The 23173-nt window shown below is 40.1% G+C and overlaps 1 protein-coding gene across 3 annotated transcripts in view; it reads left to right on the forward strand.

Annotated features, from left to right (window-relative positions):
- The window catches only part of osbpl10a (oxysterol binding protein-like 10a), a 44009-nt gene that overhangs the window by 4540 nt on the left and 16296 nt on the right, over nucleotides 1–23173 (forward strand). For 2 of the 3 annotated variants that reach the window (XM_088328437.1, XM_088328438.1), the window contains exons 2-7: nucleotides 517–692; nucleotides 8459–8538; nucleotides 8658–8726; nucleotides 16671–16847; nucleotides 22258–22489; nucleotides 22558–22664. In XM_088328437.1, coding sequence (XP_088184563.1) covers nucleotides 517–692; nucleotides 8459–8538; nucleotides 8658–8726; nucleotides 16671–16847; nucleotides 22258–22489; nucleotides 22558–22664 — 841 coding nt within the window. The remainder of the gene's footprint in view (nucleotides 1–516; nucleotides 693–8458; nucleotides 8539–8657; nucleotides 8727–16670; nucleotides 16848–22257; nucleotides 22490–22557; nucleotides 22665–23173) is intronic. The other variant, XM_088328439.1, reaches the window with a different exon arrangement.

Consider the following 23173-nt stretch of genomic DNA (forward strand, 5'->3'; position numbering starts at 1 on the left):
TTGTACCTTTTCGATTGTTCTCGATTGTTCTCAGCTCAGGGATGCTGCTGGAAATGTGAATTTCCCTTCGGGGATGAACAAAGTATCTATCTATCTATCTATCTATCTATCTACTAATAAATGTATTGTCATTATTATTTGACCATTTTCATTTGGCAGGCCGGGTAATAAAGCCTGGGTGGGCCGCGTTTGGCCCGCAGGCTGTAGTTTGTCCTCCTTTGATCTAGTTTCTTGTGATCTGTAGACCTTAATAAAGGTCAAAATCCCAGGTAACATAGCCTGCGTCTGATTGGTCAGTATTTTAGTCCTGTTTGGCCTGCCTGGCCATACTGCCTCAAAAACGCCGCAAGAAGCTCTTTGAACCTTCTTTGCAACAGTCACTTGAATAGCAAATCAATACGGCAATTGGACATGGAGGCGGAGCATCGATTATCGGTTTAAGCCCAAAGAAGAGAACGAGAGCAAGGACAAATGATCGATTGATGTCCGTTGCTGAGCTTTCTGTTTTTTTTTTAGGTATTTCGTTCTAGATCCCGATTCTGGTCTGCTGCTGTACTACGTCAACGAGCAAGGTCGGAACCATAAGCCCCGAGGGGCCCTCCCCTTAAACGGGGCCACCGTGACGCAGAGCGAGGAGGCCCCGCACATGTTCCATGTCAACTCCGTCAACGGGGAGTTCTACAAACTGAGAGGTAGGACCGAGTTCTCGTCCCCATTGCGAAGACCAGATTGGACTCTCAAGTGTTTTTCGGGATTCTATTTCTTGTTCCGCCTCTACCCATAGGACCGGATTTTGATGCATGGACCAGTAGGCTGTGTTATGGGTCAAACATGGACCACCTCACAAATTCATAAGCCCCCAACCGCACTCGAAATGCTTTCTAAGCGTACCTAGCACACTCCAGCTTGCCACATGATCCAAACAAATCTGATTATACTTCAGAAACAATAAGGCCTAGCAGTGTTTAAACGGGTTGGACCTCAAACACTGAAAAAATGTCCAAATCACCTCTGCTGTTGGTTACAGTCAATGAAAAGAGCTGGAATAATGAACGGCAGGTAATTGGGCACAGGTTGGCACTCTCCAGCCACTCCTCTGGGATTGGCACCCTCTACGGCAGGGGTGGACAGCTCTTTGGAGTCGGGGGCCGCATTGTGGTCAAAAATGTGGCCAGGTGGCCAATCCTGGAGACCTTTTTTGTTTTTTTCCTTTATGAATAAATATAGATGAAGACATCTACATGTTATATTTTTTATATTTGTTTTTAAATAGATTATTTACATCAAATATGTTTTAAAGCACTCACAAATACAGCAAAATAATATATTTGGTCCCTGTTTTAATCACAAAATTTGATATTTTGTTTTGTACTATTACTGTGGTTGTTTTTGTAGTATATTTGTAGTATTTCTGCTGTAGTATTTTTATAGGATTTTCATAGTGTTTTCAAAGTAGAACCTTTGTCGTATATCCTTAATATTCTTGTAATATTACTGCAATTGAATATTTGCAGTATCTCTGTTGTCATGTTTCTGTAGTAGTGTTTTTGTAGAATTTCTGCTGTAACATTTCCGTAGTAGTATTGCTGCGTAATGGTATTACTGTTGTGGTACTTTTATAGTATTTATGTAGTATTTTTGTAGTATTTCCATTGTAGTATTTTTGTAGTACATCTTCAGTATTCTTGTATCATTACTGTACAGTATTTTTATTTTTGTAGTATTTCCATAGTAGTATTTTTCTCGTATTTATTTTCTATTTTTGTATTGTTACTTTTGTTATATTTTTGTAGATTTTGGTGTAATATTTTGGTAGTATTATTTCTGTGTTATAATTTTACCGTGGTAGTATTTTTTAAATAATTTTGTTGTAGTAGTATTTTTGTAATATTTATCTAGTATTTATTTTCATAGTGAAAGCAAAAAAAAACAGGTCCCTGTTACTAAGCATTAAATAGGATATTTAGTTTTGTAGTATTTCTGTAGTAGTATTCTTTTTTTTATATACACACGAAGGGACAATGGGGACAAAGTTGACAGCAAAAAACGTATTTATATTCTGAGGACTGTATTTACTGTTTTACATATGTTGTCATCATATTTTGAACACTTTTTTTTTTTGCGGGCCGCATGTGGGCCACGGGCCTTAGTTTGCTCACTCTTGCTCTAGGGCAGTGTTTCTCAACTGGTTGGTAGGTACCCAAAAGTGTTTCGCGGACCTGTTTTTCAGTGGGTCGCGAGCCTTTGCCTTGGCAAAAAAATGCTAAGAAGAATAAAAAAAATGGAGGGTCAAATATACATGTACTCCTTATCAGTTGATGGCGATAATGCCCTGCTCGATCTTTTCTTCCTTTTCAGTCAATCAGCACCATCTAAATTGTGTTTGAGAGGGACCACATTTGGTTTTATCATGTTTTTGTTGGTTGTATTTCCTCTTTCTTTTAGTATGTGGTCATTTCCAACCAGTTCCAGGGGGCTGGCTATGTGCGATGTTGGCTTGTTTCCCAGCATATACTGTATAGTACTTGAGTTGTTTTGGGTTTTACTGGTCATTTTATGTTGTTTTGTTTTTTAAAAGTGAATGTACAGTGTAATACACTATCTCTGGTTAAACTGCTCAAAACCTTTATTCAATGAATTTGAGATGTAGGAATTTTTTCTCGATATGGGTCACAGCTTGTAGTTTGGGTCCGATGTTGGGTCCTGAAGTTAGACCAGTTGAGAACCACTGCTGTAGGCGGCTAATAGTGTGCCACATTCTGACAAACAAGTGTAGGGACTGAAAAAGCACAGGTGGGTGCTCTCCAGCCACTCACATTGGGTTGATCATGACAAAGTGTTCGCACCCAAAACGGTGCAAAACATGATTTGTTTTTCATTAGGCTTGCTAGTGGAAGAAAAGTAAACATTAAAATTGAGTCAGTCCTCGATAATACTAAGCTAAGAAATGAAAATGGTGGGTCACTTATTACTGACCTTTTTTGTGTACCTTACTAAACTTTAACCACTGTAATGCCTCCTTAATTTCTTTCAAAACAAGAAATACTTGGCCCATTTTCCCCAAAGAACTCAAGCGAATAGGGACCAATGATCCTACCCAGGAGAGGTCGGCAGATCTTTTCCTACCCGTACTTATTTCCAACCTAAAATGGCGGCGCCACAGAAAGTCCTTTTTGTTGAAGTGGCCAAGAAAATTCTGGGTGGAACAGCAGGAAAGTTCTGCATGTAGCTCACATGAACAGACTCCACAATCAGTAAAGATTAGTTAGCCTGCCCAGATTTGGTATCAGTTACCATGGCAACCCCCTGAAATCTGGAGGGGGAGAGTGTAACTTTAAAGTTCAACAAGGAGTTGGGTTCTACTTTACGCAGCTTTCCCCGTGTATCTGGCATTGTGACTCACCTGTTTACGAGTGTCTTTCACATGTACACTTTCCACTAGCATATGAAATCAAAGTCATTCCAAATTTACATATCCAACACAGATCTAAAGATAATTGTGCATGTTTGATAAAAAATAATTATGCCTATTAGGACATTAATCATGCCCTGTGATTGGCTGGCAACCAGTTCAGGGTGTCCCCTGCCGACTGCCCGATGATTGCTGGGATGGGCTTCAGCATCCCCGCGACCCTACTGAGGATAAGCGGTGCAGCTAATGAGATGAGATGAGATGAGGACATTAATCAGACTGTTGTTGAGTATTAAAACTGAAGCCGAATTTAAAACTTCCAATTTTGAGAATTGCTCTCTGAAAACTTCCTCGCTTTAATCGTCTCCTTATTTTTGATGGTCGATTGGTTACGGCCATGCAATTGAGAGAGGGTTGCGATTCGTGGGCTACTTCATACTTCTTTATAATTGCGAGTTTCGTTTTAATGGCTATCATGTTTTACTTCTCGTTTAGCATCATGGCAAGCCTTGGGCCCTATAGCGGATAGATACAGTACAAGCTTCACCAGCTTTGTTTCTTCGGGTATAATGTTTTTACATCCCCTTTAGCATTACTTTAAGGCTTAGGACCCATAGCCAATTGAAAAAAAATCGGAAAGTCAAGTAATGTTTATTTGTATTGCCCTTAATCACAAAAGTCTCTGAGTGCTGCACTGATCACCATACCAATCAGACTAACCTGCAAAGTCAAGTCAAGTCAAGTCAAGTCAAGTCATTTTTATTTGTATAGCCCTAAATCAAGAAGAGTCTCAAAGGGCTTCACAGATTATTACACTATATTACACAGACTATTTTTCAGCCGACGAGAAGAGTAGGTTATTCATATGCTATGGAGTAGAAGTGAGTTTTAAGCTTAGATTTAAACATTTTCACTGAGGTTGCAGATCGGATCTCAGGGGGAAGAGCATTCCACAGCATCGGTGCCCGGATGGAGAACGCTCTCGAACCAGCAGAACACTTCTTTGCTCTTGGGATCACCAGAAGACCGGCACTCTCAGATCGTATGCTTCGGACCGGGACATGGGGGCAAATCAGATCTGAAAGATAAGAGGGAGCAAGTCCATGTATGATTTTGTATAATACTAAGAGAACCTTGAAATCACATCTAAGGCTAACTGGGAGCCAATGCAGGTTAGCCAAAATCGGTCTTATGTGATCGTACTTTTTTGTCCTAGTTAAAAGCCTCGCTGCGGCATTTTGTACCAGCTGAAGAGACTTGATTCTAGACTTCGGGAGACCAGAGAGTAGTGCATTACAGTAATCGAGACGGGAGGTAACAAACGCATGAATTATAATTTCCGCATCCGACTGAGACAGTATTGAACGGATTTTAGCAATGTTACGAAGATGGAAGAAAGCGGTTCTAGTAATTTTCTTTACATGCATTTCAAAGGATAGATCAGGGTCAAATATGACACCTAAATTTTTAACTGAGTCACTCTGTGTGATGTGACATTTGTGAATGTTCACAGCAGTTTTTGAGAATAAGTCACGGCATTTAGATGGACCAATGACTAACATTTTGGTCTTTTCAGAGTTAAGACGCAAGAAATTGAGTGACATCCACTCTTTTATCTCAATGAGGCAGGCCTCCAAATTTCCACAGTTTAGTGTGGGAGATTCCTCCAACGGAAGATTTAGTTGAGTGTCGTCTGCGTAGCAGTGGAAGCTGATATTGTACTTGCGAATAATATCACCTAATGGAAGCATGTAAATGCTGAAAAGAAGGGGGCCAAGCACTGAACCCTGCGGAACATTAAGTAATGAGCAGAGTGCGTCGAACTATCTGCGATAGTCTGTTGCCCTTTAAGCGATGCTACAGTGTCAAAAAGGACTTTGGGATTGTTCTTTTGAGACGCAATCACCTTCGAAAGGTAGGCCGATTTTGAAGAGGCAAGGGCCGCTTTATACTTTAACAAGCTGTCACACCAGGTTTGATGGAAAACCTCAAGCTTGGTAGCGCGCCATTTTCTTTCCAATTTCCTGCATTCTTGTTTAAGGGTTCTAGTTTCATCAGTAAACCAAGGCGTGCGTCTTTTAGGACGTGATTTTAGTTTTATGGGCGCTATTGAATCCAGGACACTAGTCAGGGTAGTATTGAACTCATTCATGAGTGAGTCAATCGAGCCATTGTATGAAGGAAAGGACGCAACTGCTCCAGGAAGGAGTTCAAAGAGCTCAGAAACTGTGCCAGTGCTTATATTGCGTCCGCTAAATCCTGCAGCTTTTTAACACTACATTTAGCTAGCACCTCAAATGTAACTAAATAATGATCCGAGATAACGGTAGTACACGGTAACACCATAATGTTTGAGGTTAAAACTCCTCGAGTCAGAACCAAGTCTAGCGTGTTTCCATCTTTATGGGTTGGCAAATCAACCAGTTGATTAAAACCAAATACATCAATTAGAGACCTAAACGCAATAGTAAGCGAACTGAGTGGGAAGTTCATATGAATGTTAAAGTCCCCCATAATTATAATTTTCTCTGCATAGGTTACTAGTTCAGACAAAAGTTCAGCAAATTAGTCTAAGAAAGTTGTGTATGGCCCAGGTGCGCGATAGATAGTTATTACATAAATTGACAATAGAGAGGACCGCATCACAAGAGCCTCAAACGCCTTGTAATTATTAGAGGTACGAGGATTAAATTTGAGCGATTTTTCAGAAATGAGCGCGACACCGCCACCCTTTTTCAACGTGCGTGCTACATGGCTACTCGCGTAGTCAGGGGGTGAAGCATAATTTAGCGCTAAATACTCATCCGGGCGTAACCAAGTTTCACAAAGACCCATACAGTTAAGTTTATAATCACGAATAATGTTATCAACAGGTAAAGCTTTGGGAGCAAGCGATCTAATTTTTTAGAAGACCAAATTTTAGCTTTGCTGAATCCTTTGACTTAGCTGAAGTCTTTGTAGTCTTTGTAGAGATCGTCAAAAGATGTCGCCGTTGGGGCCGTTCGTGAGCGTTGAGTGTAAAGCGTCGGTTGTCCGGCGAGGAATGAATGGTGAAATTAGTCACATCCTCGCGTCCTTCTTGCTCCTTGGACTTCGCACGCTTCACACATCTACCCGCACGGCAACCACGCTTCTGTTTTCTGTCTTTACGGTGCCGTTGTCGTCGTTTATTAGGAGGAATAGTTGTCCACAAGGATGCCGGATCTCTTTGAAGTTCGCTCGGTATATCTTAGGCGGTGTAAAAAGTGCCCGAAAAGTCGAAATTTAGACGCCCACCCAACCGAATAAGTTTGTTCCTACTGTAAGTATTTTTGGCCACACATGTGTCCAAAAATGAAAGCAAAAAAGACAAGAGAACGGCAATAAATAGAAGATTAGCTGGAGAGCAACTAGCCGCAGCATCCATGCGTGCCGCCATGTTGAATCCATCAAGTGGAAAGTGGAAAGTAATTGTGGGAGGTATTTCAGCCAAAGGCCTATCAGCATTTTTATGATGCTTTGTTACAACACAATAGCCAACCAATATTTGATATGAAGTCAGCCTATAGCAGACAGGCATCTAAGAGATCTAAAACACTTTTTAAAAAATGTTTTAATAAACAAAACACAAACACACTTCCATACAAAAATTGCCACGCAACGTTGCATAACAATAACCAACAGTTGGTTAGGTCTCTTAACCAATATGCTCGTAAGGGCACCATTTTCCTGTGGTGTGTCTTGGGCAAGTAGCCTGGTGGCGTCCATCCGTCTTCAGGCCAAAAAATGTTTCCACCCGGCCTCGAACTGGGGATCTTTAACATTTTATGCGAAGCGCTAACCACTGCACTACGGAAAGATACAGAATAATAAAACATATGCAGTTTAAAATAGCTAAACATGCCAGGGGAGAAAAGTTAGGTAAAATACCATAATGTTTACAAAATATTAGTTTTGGTTGCGGGAAAGCTTGAGAGACAAAACATATTGTTTTGTTTCACATTGAAAAGTCAATCAATCCATCCTTTTTCTGCGCCGCTTATCCTCACTAGGGCTGTGGAAGCCCATCTCAGCTATCTTAAGGGACACCCTGAAATGGTTGCAAGCCAGTTACAGGGAACGCAGAGACAGACAACTCACATAAGAGTGATTTTACAAGATTTGGACTGCCAATTAACCTGACCTTTATGTTTTTGGAATGTGTGAGGGAACCGAAGTGCCTGGAGGAAACCCACTCAGGCACTAGCAAACTCTGCACGAGGAGGTCACGTGGAATTAAACTCCGGACCTCGCTAACCACCCATTCGCCGTGCCACCACATTGAATAGTGATGAGAGAAATTGTTCTCCCTGTGAATTTGCACTTATGAATGTAAAATTTAGCTAAAATGATTATATCATTGACAACAAAAGTTTCTTTGGGCTTGGATTTAAATTTCAAACATGGTATCTTGCATTTATATAGCACATTTTGAGGCACTGAAGACCTCCCAAAGCATTTTTAATGTACTTTACCCTTACCCATTCACACACACACACACACACACACACACACACACACACACACACACACACACACACACACACACACACACACACACAGACAGGGCGTGTAACTGCTTATCAAGGTCATTAGAAGTTCAGTGTCTTGCCCAGGGACACACAAGTTTAACTCAGAGGAGCCAGGAATCGAACATGTGACCGCTTGGTTCTACAATTACTGCTCTTCCTCCAGGGCTTCTCCTGTCCCCCTAAACTAAACCTCATCAGACTTTTAGTGTGAAAGTATATGTTTATGTCATGGAGGGGAAAACATTCCGTCTAGAGGGGCTGAAAAACAACTTAACGCTTTATTGTGAAAACGTCGTATCTATATATAGCAGTCTTTAATTAATGGGTCTTTTTTGAGATCTTCGTTGGAGCTGTAATCAAAAGTAAAGGTCTATCTGTGCAATTTGTAAAAAAAAGCCATCAACGTCCCTCAGCGGACACAAAGACCCTTTTAAGAACACTGTGAACTTTTTATTGCGTGCGTAAGAAGCACACAAATGAACCCTTCTCTTTCCAGCATTAGATGCCAAAGAACAGGATTATTGGGTTCATCAGCTGCAGGTGTGTGCCAGGCGACATTCTGACAGCAGTACCAAGGTAAAACAATTTAAAAAACACAAATTGTTTTTGTGCAAGACTTGTCTTGTTGGTTGTGTTATTTACTTGAAAAAGGACGAGTTTGGCTTCAAAGGTTAATCAATTTCTTTTTTTATTAGGAAAGGAAGCCGAGGGGCTCGGATGAACATCTGAGCGCAGAAGAATCGGGCGGAGGACGAGATGTGCGGGTGAGTCACTGACGGTTTTATTAAAAAGGTGAAGCACTTCCTTTTCATCTCATATCGTCTTGTGTGTGTTGCTCATGAACCTTAAAGGTTCAGCTTTTCTCAGCTTTTGTTATGATTAAATCAAAATAAATCCAAGTCGGAGATGTGAGCAAAGCTGTAGGAGACGTGGTGACTCTTTTTGAGAACTTCAAAATCTAAAGCTCCCTAATACGTCTCAGAGTTGGTTTGTACCTTGGGAGAACATGAAACACTAATTCCATCCAGTGTTATTTTGGAACTTTTGCAATTGGGCTCAAAACCCATTAGCAATATTCATTTATATACATATATATAAAAGCAGCAAAGTGGGTTCATCCAAAGCTCCTTAAAATGTGTTGGAGTTGGCTTATACAAGTGTGGGTTTTGAACGCTCACGCCATTTGGAGTCATTTTGGAACCATTTCAGATTGAGCTCAAAACCAAGCAGCAATATTTATTTGTTTAAAAAAGCTCAAAACATGGCAAGGATGTTTATTTATTTTTAGAAACAGCCAAGTGGCCTCAGTTAAAGCTCCTAAAGATGTTCCCGAGTTAGTTTGTACATGTCTGATTTGTGTCCTGCGCAACATGAAATGCTAATGACATCCAGCGTCATTTTTGTACATTTTGAAATTGAGCTCAAATTTATCCATTTATTAAAAAATGGCAGCCTAATACATTAGGAATGAAAAGTAGACAAGCTTAGCATTGTCCTAGCAGGAGGAGTCATACTGTTGACTTTCTGATAGCATTAAGCAAACAAAGACTTTCTTTGCCTGCTTTGTTTCACCTTGGCTAGAATTTGTTTAGAAATGTGTTTTACCTGGTTGAATTTTCTTGTCAGCGTTTCACTAGCAAAGTGGGCATATTTTTACTGTGAGCTAAAATTCTGTCAAACGGAGATTCTGATGATCATTTGTGGAAATTTCAAAATCTCTTCATTCTTGCAAGGTCCAATACACTAGACCAGTGTTCCCTCTAAGCTGCGCGTGTGCGCAACTGCACACTGCTCGCACATTCTCAGCACACATGAAAATCTAGCCAGCGCACAAAAATGAGGGCTCAAAATTACTAATTAAGAAGCGACTTAAGTCAAAGTTACAGTGCATGAAGGTAAAAATACACGGGTTCCCCTGACGTTGTGTCCTAAATGCAGTATTTTAAAGTCGAGTCGAAGGAGAACGCAGTTGAGTAAAGTTAGTAGAGTTTGTCGAGAACCGGCTTCTTCGGCTCGGCTCACTAAAGGGAACCGGCTCTTTCGGGTCCTAAACGGCTCTTCAGGATATTTTTGCTTCTTTAATTCCAACATGACCAAATATTATGTAAAATTATGCACAAAATGACTTAAAAGAAGGGGGAATAGAAGAAAAAAGAAAAAAATACCAAAATGAAAAAGAAGTGAAAAGCTGAGAAAAAAAGAAATAAAAGGAAGAGAAAAAAGTTAAGGAAAAGGAAAAATTTAGAAAAAAGCCATAGAAAAAGAAAAGAAAGAAATGTAGGAAAAACAAAACAACAAAAAGAAAAAAGTAACAGCTCGGAAAAAATAAACACAATGAGATTTTTTTTAAGGCATTTTTAAAAAAGTAGAAAAAAACACGGAAAAAAAGAAGAAAAAGTTTGTGTTGCATTCAAATAGTTTCCAATTATACCAAGTGAATCTTGTTGCCAACATTGTACTTCCACTAAAAATGTGATTAAGTACAGTTCTGTATCTCACAACCGACTAAATAAGCCCCCAAAAATGTTAATATTATGCGACAAAATATATCAGGGAATAAAAAGAAATGGATATCTTGTGAAAGAATTGTAAGAACAAACGACGTTTGTAGGCTGTGCAACCTTTGCAACAGTACATGAGTCAATTCATTCAAAAGGGAAAAATAATTTTGCATTGCCGGAAACTCAGCAAAATGTAACTTGATGTCAAGTTTTGGAAATGTTTGGTAATTAATTATCTTGCCACACTTGGGATTATGGTTGCTCACTGTTGTTTCAAGCGTTGCTCACCGACTTTGTGTGAACGCTCAGACCCGTGGAAAATTAGAAGGAACATTGCACTAGACCCCTGGTGTAACGAGGTGTCGGACAGACCCAAATGCAGGTCACAAGGGGAACGGAATACAAGAGATGTGCTCAAATCCCAATAGTGGGACGTTTATTTAACAGCAACAACAAAGGAAACCTGACTGGAAAAAAAAGGAAGGGGGGGTGTCCCGAAACAGCCTAGGAGGAGATCTTGAGAGAAACATTTGCTAGGGAAACTTGAAAGAGGGTCTTAAGGTGAAGAAACATCTTATAGTGGAGATTTTGAACTACATTTTAGTAAGACTCCTTAAGTGGCCAATCATGAGACGAAGAGGGAACCGGGATAGGAGGTTGGTGTAGCAAGTTTTGGAGTAGGTGAGAGCTTTGTCGGAGATGAAGTTTGGCGTTTTGGCGATTAAAAGTCTTCGGGAATCAAAATGGTTCAGCAGAGTGAGGTGGGAGCCCAGGGTATTTATAGTAGAAGTGGATCATTTTCTAATTGCACACACCTGTGGAGAGGAAAGGTGAGGGGACAGGCAAATGGGGTAAAGCTGCCATCTTTTGAAGAAAGGAGGCACTGCAGGAACCAAACTATGTCACTCGGGATACAATGACCCCACTTTACGAAGTTTTCACTTCATGGTATGGAGGAAGATGTATTTTCAACCTTTACGGCATTTTTACCATTAAATGACGTCAACAACAAATTAAATTCGGAAATAAAAATCAAATGTGTCCTTTGTGCATATGATAAGGTATGTCTCTAAGATGTTTGCTTGGGTCAAAATCATAAAATTCTGGTCTGCTATTGCAGATAATGTATTGGCTGAAATCCGTCCCTTTCTCTCCATTCAATTCAGAATCTTGTCAAAACCTTGCGAGTTAGTGCGATACAGTTCTGTCTTTTTTTGTACTGTATTTATTTACTATGGATCCAAGGCTCTTAGTACCGCTAAAGTAAAAACCAAAAATATGATAACCATGGAAATGGAGCTTGCAATGATTAAGAATTACGCAAAAGGAACACAAATTGCTACGCTCGATAAACTGCATATTGGAACCCATCTAGGATTGGGACTATCATTAAAAATAAGGGAAAAAAGTCTTCTAAGGGCATGACATTCCTTGCAGGTGGAAGTTTTCATCTGAATCTGCCGTCTCCTCCACCCACTAACTTCACTGTACCAGGTCAAGCCAGGTCACACAAAATGTAAATAAAATATCATTTGTCTCTGTTGCTTAATCGTATACATGTATATGACACACAAGGACTACTTGATATATACTATTATGTTGTATTAATGTTTGTATTTAAGGTACAGGGGGTTCGAAACTCAATAGCTAAATAGCATAGTTTTTATCCTCCCACTATACAGCGATTTCACTTTGCGATCCTCACCTCAGAAAGTCTTAATGTCGCATCCTGGGGCTTTAATGTGCCTGCTGTGGAAAACATCCTGCATCATCGCAGTCCCAAAGAAACCTCGACCTGAGGAACTCAACGACATGTGATGAAGACCATGGAGCGGTTGCTGCTACAACACCTGAGGCCACAGGTCCGCCACGCCATCGACCCTCTGCAGTTTGCCTACCAGGAGAAGTGGGAGTGGAGGATGCTATAGTCTAAATGCTACACCGATCCCTCTCTCACCTGGACAGGGGCAGGGGTGGTGTGAAGATTACTTTTTTGGACTTCTCCTGTGCCTTCAATACTTAGTTGTAAACTGACAGAGGGAGGAGTAATCTCACATCTTGTAGCATGGATTACGGACTACCTGACAGGCAGACCCCAGTATTTGTAACAGGGGAGCTGTACATCTGACACTGTGGTCAGCAGCACAGAGCGCCGCTGGGGACTGTGCTCTCTCCGGTCCTATTCACCCTGTATAAGTCGGACTTTCAGTACAACTCTGAGTCCTGCCACGTGCAGAAGTTTGCTGATGACACTGCTATCGTGGGATGTATCAGAAGTGGGCAGGAGGAGGAGTACTGGAAATTGATCCAGGACTTTGTCCAATGGAGCGACGCTAACCATCTGCACCTGAACACGACCAGGGAGATGGTGGTGGACTTCAGGAGGACTAGACCTCACCCGGAATCTGTAACTATCAATCAACTATCAGCGCTATCAACTATCAGCGCTAAGAAGAAGGATGCCTCTCGTCTTAATAAATTGGTGAGGAAGGCGGGCTCTGTTGTGGGCACAGAGCTGGACAGCCTGACAACTGTAGCTGAGAGACGGGCACTTAACAAGCTGCGGTCAATCATGGACAATTCATTACATCCACTTCACAGCATCATCTCCAAACAGAAGAGCAGCTTCAGCGACAGACTGCTGTCACAGTCTTGTTCCACGGACAGACTGAGGAGATAATTTCTTCCTCATGCCATGAGGCTCTTTAACTCCACCCGGGGGAGTAAGAGCCCACATTAAACCCCACCCCCAAATTCGCATATTACCCTATTATTATTACAGTGTGTATTTTCCGTAGCACTATTTAAATACTCTATATCAACACGTTATATTGGGTATTTTTGTATTCTATATCTTTTTTTTATTATTTTATTTTTCACACAAGGATACTGCTGGAAGTGTAAATTCCCCACGGGGATGAATAAAGTATCTGTCTGTCTGTCTGTCTTTGCATTCCCAGTTGAATGAAAAAAACACTCGAGGCTGTGTTCCAGTTTGGTGGACAAAACCTAAATTCTTAATGCTGCTTTTGCAATACTCGACCATCTTCTGTTTGTTTCCTGTAAACGGATTAAATGACCTCCGTGATATTAAATGTCAACGTGACATCAACTGGCTGTTGTTGTGCAAGTTTGGACGATTTTGTTTTCACCGGCACTATAACCGGAGCTTTTTTATCTAAAAGACAATTGTTTCTGGGAGAATAACTAGTTTGACATGTTTTTTACAAACCAAAGCAATATTATTTGGTAATCGCAAGGCGAATCAAGATTTAGAAGTAAAAATGGATGGTGGTGCAATAGACACTGTATCAGAAATTGAGTTTTTAGGGGTCATAATAGACAATAAATTAAGCTGGAAAACACACATCAGACACATACAAACTAAGGTATCTAAAAGCATTTCAATAATTAACAAAGCCCAATTCCTTTTAAACTATAATGCATTGTATTTATTATATTGTTCTCTCGTTCTGCCATACTTAACATATTGTGCAGAAGTCTGGGGCAATAATTACAAAAGTTCACTACAGCCCCTTTTTATCCTTCAAAAACGTGCTATACGAACAATACACAGGGTAGGATATCGTGATCATACTAATATTTTATTCCTGCAGTCCAAATTATTAAAATTGGATTATTTAGTAAAAATTTTCACTTCAGAACTGCTATTTAAGGTCAACAAAAACATGGTGCCAGAAATCATCCAAAAATTATTAATTCAGAAAGAGGGAAATTATAACTTGAGGGGCTCTAGTAAATTCAAAATCCCAAAGGTGAGAACAACCAGGAAGAAATATGTGTGTGTCTGTGTGTGGAGTCAAACTTTGGAACAAATTACAAGAAGAGATTAAAAAATTTCCAACTATTCACGTGTTCAAATTTAAAAACAAAGAAACGCTACTGGCGGAATACAGAGATGAAGAAAATGGAATATGAGTGATACAGGACATTGGAAATTCTGCGTTTAAAACTATGGTTAACTTTGTTGTTATATATCTGACCTATGTAATGTGTGTATCCTTGAGATTGTGTTATATTTAGACACAAAAGAGGAGCTATCTATAGAATGTAATTAATAGGGAAGATGAAGGGAAAATAAGCGTCTGCTTCATACTACCCCTTTTCGAACGTGTTATGTTAACATTTTTTTTTTATTGAGTCATTGTTTTTGTCCTGTTTTTATTTTAATGTTCGAAATAAAGTTTTCATTCATTTTCATTCACATGTTGTTTGCTGAATAGTACAAATTCATTGACGATTAGATTTGAAGATGGCCGGCACGGCGGAAGAGTGGTTAGCGAGTCGGCGGCACAGTTCTGAGGTCATGGGATCGAATCCTCCTGTGCGGACTTTGCATGTTCTACCCATGCTTGCGTGGGTTTCCTCCATGCACTCCCGCTTTCTCCCACAGTCTAAAAAAAGCATGCATGTCAGGTTACTTGGCCGGTTCAAATTGTCCCTAGGTGTGAATGAGCGAGTGACCTGTCTGTCCCTGTGTGCCCTGCTACTGGCTGGCAACCAGTTCAGGGTGTCCCCTGCCCACTGCCCACTGCCCGAAGATAGCTGGGATGGACTCCAGCACCCCTGCTACCCTGAGGATAAGCGGTGCAGATAATGGATGGATACATTTGAATATGTTTTTTCTACATTTATTAGCGTGATTAGCATATTGATAGGCTTGTCACTAGGGTACGGTCTTGTTTTACTTCTTATTGTATGAAATAAACATCCTTTTAGTGTTTTCAAAGCCTATGTTTTAAGTGAAATCATAATAAACCACGAAAGAAAACCAATGGGTTGAAGAATTTGAAATGAAAGTTACTAGCATGTTTTACAAAGTGCATCAAACTCTTAAGAATAAAAAATTAATATAGTGTTTGCAGAGACAGTCCGTGTCTCGCCGCATGTTCAACTTCCGGTATTTGGACGAAGAAAAAATGAGCTGAAGAGCGCAGTTCAGTTGGGCACTTTTATTACAAAGTTACAAAATAAGATAAAACAGTGTCCTCTCGGCCTAAAATCAGGATTACAGTCATCCCTCCAGAAAGCATAAAAAAATGTCTCACCCCTGTCTTAAAGAAAAGGGTTGTGAATTGGCCAAATTAAAAACGAAACATAACTTACTTAGAGGAAATAAGTCACATCTCCACAAGAGGCCTATTGAGAAGACTGACCTAGCTGGATTTAGAGCAGACCTGGGCACTCCGGTCCTGGAGGGCCATACGTCCTGCCAGATTTTGAAGTTTGCGCTTCTTTAACTCAGGTGATACAAATTATAACCTCGTTAGCAAGCTAGCAAGTGCTCGTTAACGATACTGGTAATTGGAATCACCTGTATTGGATCAGAGAAACCTCAAAAATCATGCAGAACATACGGCCCTCCAGGACCGGAGTGCCCAGGTCTGATTTAGAGGGTTGTATGATAAGATTAGCAGATTCAAAGCCAGATTTACAAGAACACCTTACGGAAACACCACTTGGAAAAAACCGAAAAAAAATAAAGAACACATTGAAACAAATGAATATAGCAAAAAAATACTTCTTTCAAATATGTGGATAAACATAATGTGCATTTATAACTATCTAAATACACTTTACAGGAAATACACTTTACGATGATAACATTCTTCTTTGTACCTAAAAGAGAAAATTATAAATAAATCATTTCGGAAATCATTGCAGAGTAATTTTTGCTCATTCATATTTATATTTTTCTATGATTCAAGAAACTCCATGTTCCTTATCTGTAATAGTTTTTCATAGCTGTTATCACCTTTTGTTTATTTTTTATGTTGATATATGCCAGGATTATTTCTCCCTAATTGCAGATTAATTGTTAATGTAAATAAAGTTTTCCCTTGCAATCTTTTACTGGCCTTTTAGTAGCTTCTCCTGCTACCTTTCTTTGGCCACTCATGTTAGCCATTTGGCAGCATGCTATGGTTTACTGCTAGGAGCTATTATCTGTGTAAATAAAGCTTTCTTTCGCAATCTTTTACTGGATTTTTTAGTAGTTTAATAGTAAAATTAGTAGCTTGCATCAGCTCTGACCAACTTTGGCTATGCGCTCTTTTCAGATTCTACGGGTGTATTTAGCTCTTTGGGTCTTGCATTGTCGCTGGGGAGGATTCACAACAGCTTGACTAATTAACTTAAATGCGTTAAAAAATTTTTTTTTGCATGTTTTTGGTTTGTATTCTTTAGGGCCTCAACCGTAGCTTCTCGCTCCTTCCTCACCCGACCCCGTCGCCAGCTTCTCTGAGGCAAGCAGCTAACGCGTCTTCATCAACTAACATCGTAACCATCACCCACCACAAGTCGCCGGCGGCAGCTAGGCGGGCTGAGAGTCAGTACCCGGGACAGCTGATGGAGGTTAAAGAGGTGGGCGGCTAAGTGTCTGTTTCACATCTTCGAGCTGACGCTACCATTGCTTTAGTAGCTAGTTTTCATTTGGCTGTAGTCTCACTTCATCAACAAGATCGTGATCCCTGAAAAATTAAAAGATCGTTAGATCGTGTCAATGTGTTGGCGTTTCTGCCATCATGACCGCTAGCTGTGTTATCAAATCGCATCACTTTGGTGGCTAACTAGGATTTAGCTGCTAACGTCACTTCAGTGTCAAGATAGTGATCTCCAAAAATTTCAATATCATGTGATTTTTATCTATATTTTGGGTCATTTAACTTATGTGTGCTCTGTCTTTTTCGCCAATGGGACCGGCTAACCAACAAAAAAACGTATATCTTGTATCAAGCTGCAAGCGTCACTTCAGCAACAATACTGTGATATCAAAAAAATTTGAAAAATCATCTATTTGTTCTGGCTTTTTTCCTAACACAACCACTCGCTGCATTAACAACTAGAATCGCTTTGCTTGATAGCTTAAATGTTGCAGCTAGCAGCACGTCAGCAACAAAATAGTGATCGCCCGAATATTTGCAAAATCAAGTGATCGTTTTGATTTGTTGTGGCATTTTGGCTAAGGCGAAAGCTAACTGCATTGACAAAAACATCACTTTGGTGGCTAGCTTGGATTCAGCTGCTAAAAATGATCCTGATCTCTATACATTTAAAATATCTTGAAATTGTATCTATTTGTTTGGTCATTTTCATATATGCGATTGCTTGCTAGATCAGTGATTTTCAACCACTGTGCCGCGACACACTAGTGTGCCGTGAGAGACCGTTAGGTGTGCATTGAGAAATTATCCAATGTCAATTTTTAAAATGTAAAGTTTTGTAAAACATATGAATTATTTTCTGCAAATATTATGTCATTGTCAAGTGTCTGTGCTGTAATAACTGTGGGTATTATAAATTATAATGTATTTAAACATACTGTTCAGTGTCATTTTATAAAATTTTTGGTTAGTGGTGTGCCTCAAAATGTTTCCAATGTAAAAAACATGCCCTGGCTCAAAGAAGGTTGAAAAACACTGTGTGAGATTACAAAATATTTTTTTTCTATTTCTTCTGGCTTTGCAATAACAACTCGCATCGCTTTTCTGGCTAGCTTGGACTTAGCTGATAGCATCACGTCAGCAACAAGATCACGATCTCCTCAAAAATTGAAAAGTTGTGAGATCTCTATTTGTTCAGCCATTTTCCAAATGCTAGCAGCATTGACAACGAGTGTTGCTTTGTGGGCTAGCTTGGATTTAGCTGCAAGCGTCACTTCATCAACAAGATCAGGATCTCTCTCAAAATTGAAAGATCATGAGATCTTCTCATTTCTTAGAAAATCGCAATGACATGGCACATAAATATCTTAAATAATCGTGAGGATATCCATCTGTTTGGCCATTTTCTCTAGCTAGCATTAACAAATAGCATTGTTTTAGCATAGATTTGGCCACTTTGGCAGCTAATGTGAATTCCATATGCAGCTAATCCTAATGTTTCACCCCTCTTAGCTGGCTTCTAATGTTAGTATTTCTGCTTTATGTGGATTAATGAATTTGCATCATGTGTAGTTATACAAATTGGTTCATTACGCAACAAAATATTTGATGAGTTTCTTTCATTGTCCCCCCAGAGAATTTGTTTTTTTGGAAAACAACCTGCCAAAATAAAGCTAGTATTGTGAGAGCTGACGCTAGTGGCTAATGGTAGAACCTTTCTATCCATTTGAATGGAACTTTTGCATCATGTGTCGTTATGTAAATTGGTTAATTACACAACAAAATTGGCCAAAAAAATCTCCCGTGTTGGTCACCTCCAACCATTCCGTGCACTAAAGCCAGCCGTGGGCAAACTACGGCATGCAGACTACATACGGCCCACCAGCCTTTTTAATCCGGCCCTCAAAACTTAACATCTCAAAATATCATGACAAAACTACAAAAAGTATACCGAAATACAAGTAGAATTATACTTAGAAAATACATTAAAATACTTCTACAAAAGTACCATAAAAACACAAGTACAGAATTTTTACTACATATAAAAAATATACTAATACTGGAAAAATAATACTCAAGAAATAATACAATAAATGTATAAAAAAAAAACTACAACAATTCTACAAAAAATGACGGAAATGCTACACAAATACAATAAAAATTATACTATGGAAATACTACAAAAATACTCAGGAATACTATAAAAATAGTACTATGAAAATACTACAAGAATAGTACTGCAGAAATACGACAAAAATACTAGTATGAAAATACTATGAGAATAGTGCTGCAAAAATACTACAAAAATAAAACTACAGTAATACTACAACAGCAGCACGGCGGGGCAGTGGTTAGCGCTTGTGCGGCACAGTTCATGTCATGGGAACCTGTCGTGGGTTCAAATCCAGCTCCAGACTTTCTGTGCGGAGTTTGTATGTTCTCTCCGTGCTTACGTGGGTTTCCTCCGGGCACTCCGGTTTCCTCCCGCGTTCCAAAAACATGCATTTCAGGTGAATTGGTCGGTCCAAATTGTCCCTAGGTGTAAATGAGCGAGTGAGTTGTCTGTCCCCGTGTGCCCTGCGATTGGCTGGCAACCAGTTCAGGGTGTACCCTGCCCACTGCCCGATGATTGCTGGGATGGGCTCCAGCACCCCCGCGACCCTACTGAGGATAAGCGGTGTAGCTAATGAGATGAGATGAGATGAGATAATACTACAACACACTACTGATATACAACCAAACCCCTACCATGGAAATACAACCAAAATACTACAAAACTAAATATCAACTGAGGCATTTCAAAACAGGGACCTGATATATCATTTTGCTTTAATTGTGATTTTTTTTTTTAAATCAATTTGATGAGACGTATTTATTTCAAAAGACATATAACATGTACCATAGATGTTTGCATGTATATTTATTCCCAAATGGAAAAAAAAAAAGATCTGTCTCCAGGATCGCCCCCCTAGCCAAATATTCGTACCCAATATGGCCCACGACTCCAAATAGTTGCCCCCCTCCAGTCCTAAGCACTAGTTTTATGGTGCGTACAGCGGGAGGCCTGTCATGGCCGACTGATGCTATCTCATCAAACAGCGGATCACCGGGGTGAGGCTATTTCTGGAAATATGGCTGATCCCGTCGTCTCCTTTGAGAAAGTCTGTTTTTTGAAACCTGACCTCATTAGCAACTTGCTCATGAATTGGCACAACAGCCCAGTGTGTAACATGTAGCGAACCCTAGTGGTGTAAAAATTATTCATCCATTAAAACACCACAGATTTAAATAATAAAACAACAAATGTACTATCTCATAAATAAGAATTGGATGTTTAGAAAGTTGAAGTAATATTTCACGTTTTAAAGAAGCTGACATGTTTGAGGGCCATTTTGCTACTATGGAAGCCTGAATTATCATTTTGCGAAGCTAGCTTGTCCAGGTGGTATTGGCACTTTAAGGCCACTTGCTAAACACAGTGGAGTTGGAGTCCCGTCTTTTAGGAGTTTTCCACTTTTTCCACACTGTTTCCTTCTCTAGCCAGTTATGGTACCCACTTAAGGCTATGGCTTGTCGGCAGCTGCTTTTGTCATTGTTAGCTGCTCCTGCTTGGTTTTTCCATGTCACTCGCCTTCCACAGCTACTCATGCAAAGCGAATATGATTTCCGTTATCCAGCTATCTGGTTCTTTTTCAAATGTTTCATTTGATAGCCACTCACATCACCTGGTTATGGCTAGCCGCTCGTCAAGTCAAGTCAAGTCAAGTTATGTTTATTTGTGACGCCTTTAATCACAAAGAGTCTCAAAGGGCTGCACAGACCATAGATTATGCAAACTACAGACTGTTATGACACCATCCCCTCATCTAAAACCTACATGGGGGCAAATAATACACAAATATTGTCAACATAAAATATAGGTTATTTGGCATCCGGTTCTATTTTCCATTGTTTCATTCTCATGTTAACAACTTGCAGCTGCCATGGCTCGCCGCTTTTGTTATTGTTAGGTACTACTATGTAAAGCTTGCTTTTGCAACTCCAGCTTTTGGCTCTTTCCAGCCCCACTGGTTGTATCCAATTTGGTTGGTCTTATGGGTTTCAGTAGTGTTTCTTCATTCGAATGAACATGCTTCTGTTTCATTCAAAGCTACAACAACCTGCGGTAGATTACACACCGTCACTTTAGTCTAACTTGATTTTTCAGTTTTCCAATCTTCACACTTCTAAATCTATTTGTGTAAAAACAAGAGCAGACTAAAGAATATCGGCTTGTGGAGTAGCGTGAAGAAAAACAAGATGCATGATGCGAACGTATGCAAAATTAATGAAGACCAGATTAGCAAGATGCATACATTAGCACAGAGAAAAGATGATGATGCAACTTTGCAAGCCAAATCACTGTTTGTCGTCTTTTTCCGTTTTTGCAGAGGTATTTTTGCTAAAAAAATGTAGTACCGATGTTTATGCACATATATTGATTAGCTATATTTTAATTCCAAACATCCATTTGTATTTTTTAAATAGGTTCTGATGTTTAGGTTGAATTGGCATGTATTAATAATCATCACACTACGTTGCTATCAATGAAAATCAAGATAATTCAATCCATTTCCACTGTTAACCTTTAGATAGCGGCAAATTATTTTTGTTTTTCCTTTGCCCCCATAAAAAGGTTGAAAACAAAAAAGCTTGAGTACTGTAATCCCGCATTTATTACAGTTAATAATATGAAAATCCGCAAGGTAGCCCCCCCTACACATTTTTGACATCCACTCCCTTGGTCCCTGCTCACGGCAATCTGCCATCAGGTTATAATGGCTGGTGGCTGAACGCAGCAATATGAGACTGGGGCTCATGCGTGTAATTGATTGAGGACTATAATAATGGCAAAAATTAGCCCAACAAAAGTATGCTCTGCCCGTCCCCCTTCGCGGCAATGTACGATCAGGGAAAATGGATTGTGGACGCTTGCAGTAATATACAATCAGAGATGATGGATTGCGGTTGCACGCTGCAATACTGGATCAGGGATGATGGATTGCGGCCGCACAAGTGAAGTTCATTTTAGGTTGAAATAACGGCATAAAAAAAGCTGCTAGGACCAACAAAAGTGTTCTCTGCTGGTGCCAGCTTGCAGCAATATGCGATTAGGGATCATAGATCACTGAATATTTTTCAACCCGCAGTGCACTGATGCCACAAGGTACAAAGCGTGAAGACGCAAGGGTTGACAGGAAAAAACGTCATACACAATAATTTAGTTTGTTTCCACCATCAACCTGTAGATAGCGTCAGATTACTTGTCTATTTAACAACAGAAGAAGGCTGAAAACAAAAGCAAGTTGAGAAATTGGAGTAGGAAATTGAATTTATTTGACTTCTTTCAGATGATGTCCCAAGCCGAGGCCCAACAGAAAACCCTGGTCCAGTCCATCGACTCCCTGCCAGGCAGGGGTCCAGTCTCCTGCCTGGACCAGGACCTGCTGCTGCTCAAGGCCACTTCCGCTGCAACGCTCAGCTGTCTGGGCGAGTGCTTCAACATCCTCCACCAGAACCAGAACCAAAAACACAAACAGAGCCAAGTCCCTCCTCTTTCTCAGGCTGCTGCTCACCACCACGGTGAGTCCTCCTACCGTCCCTTATTTTGTGTTTTTTGGGCCCACTTGTCCACAATTTGATCGATCTAGATGACGCCCCCTTGTGGACGGGACCAAAGTCCAACTCGGATCCGCAACTGAAAAACGGTGGGATCTCACCGGCCTTCAGGGAACGGAGCCTGTCACGTGCTTCTGAGGTGAGACAGCTTTCTATAAGTCGACAATTTTTTAAACAATAGCCTAGATGGTAAGGCGCCCGCTTTGAGATTGGGAGGTCGGTGGTTCGCGCCCCGGCCGAGTCATTCCTAAGACTTAAAAAGTGGTCGGCGGCGCCCTCTGTTGGCTGCGGCTGCATCGGCTCGCTACAACGGGTCAGGTGCAATCGACATTTCGTTCTGTGTACATTGTTACACAGAATGACAATACAAGGAAATTATTATTATTATTATTATTATTGTACATGTAGGCAATTGTACTCAAATGTGGTTTAAAAAGGAAGCGCATCTCTTTCTGTCAATAGAATCGTTAAAAAAACAACAAAAAAGAAGACAAAAATGGGGTTGTGGTTGCTGTGGCAGGGCCTGAATGCCCCAAACAAACAATAGGCAAAAACATATGATCTATCTCATAAACAGGATTTTAGGTTTCGAAATTTGTTTTTATATGACACAACAAGAACCTGACTCATGATTTTAAATCACTCCTT

This window comes from Urocampus carinirostris, chromosome 2 (genome assembly GCF_059441175.1).
Source record: "Urocampus carinirostris isolate Australia breed hairy pipefish chromosome 2, RoL_Ucar_1.0, whole genome shotgun sequence".
NCBI classification, from domain to species: Eukaryota; Metazoa; Chordata; class Actinopteri; order Syngnathiformes; family Syngnathidae; genus Urocampus; species Urocampus carinirostris.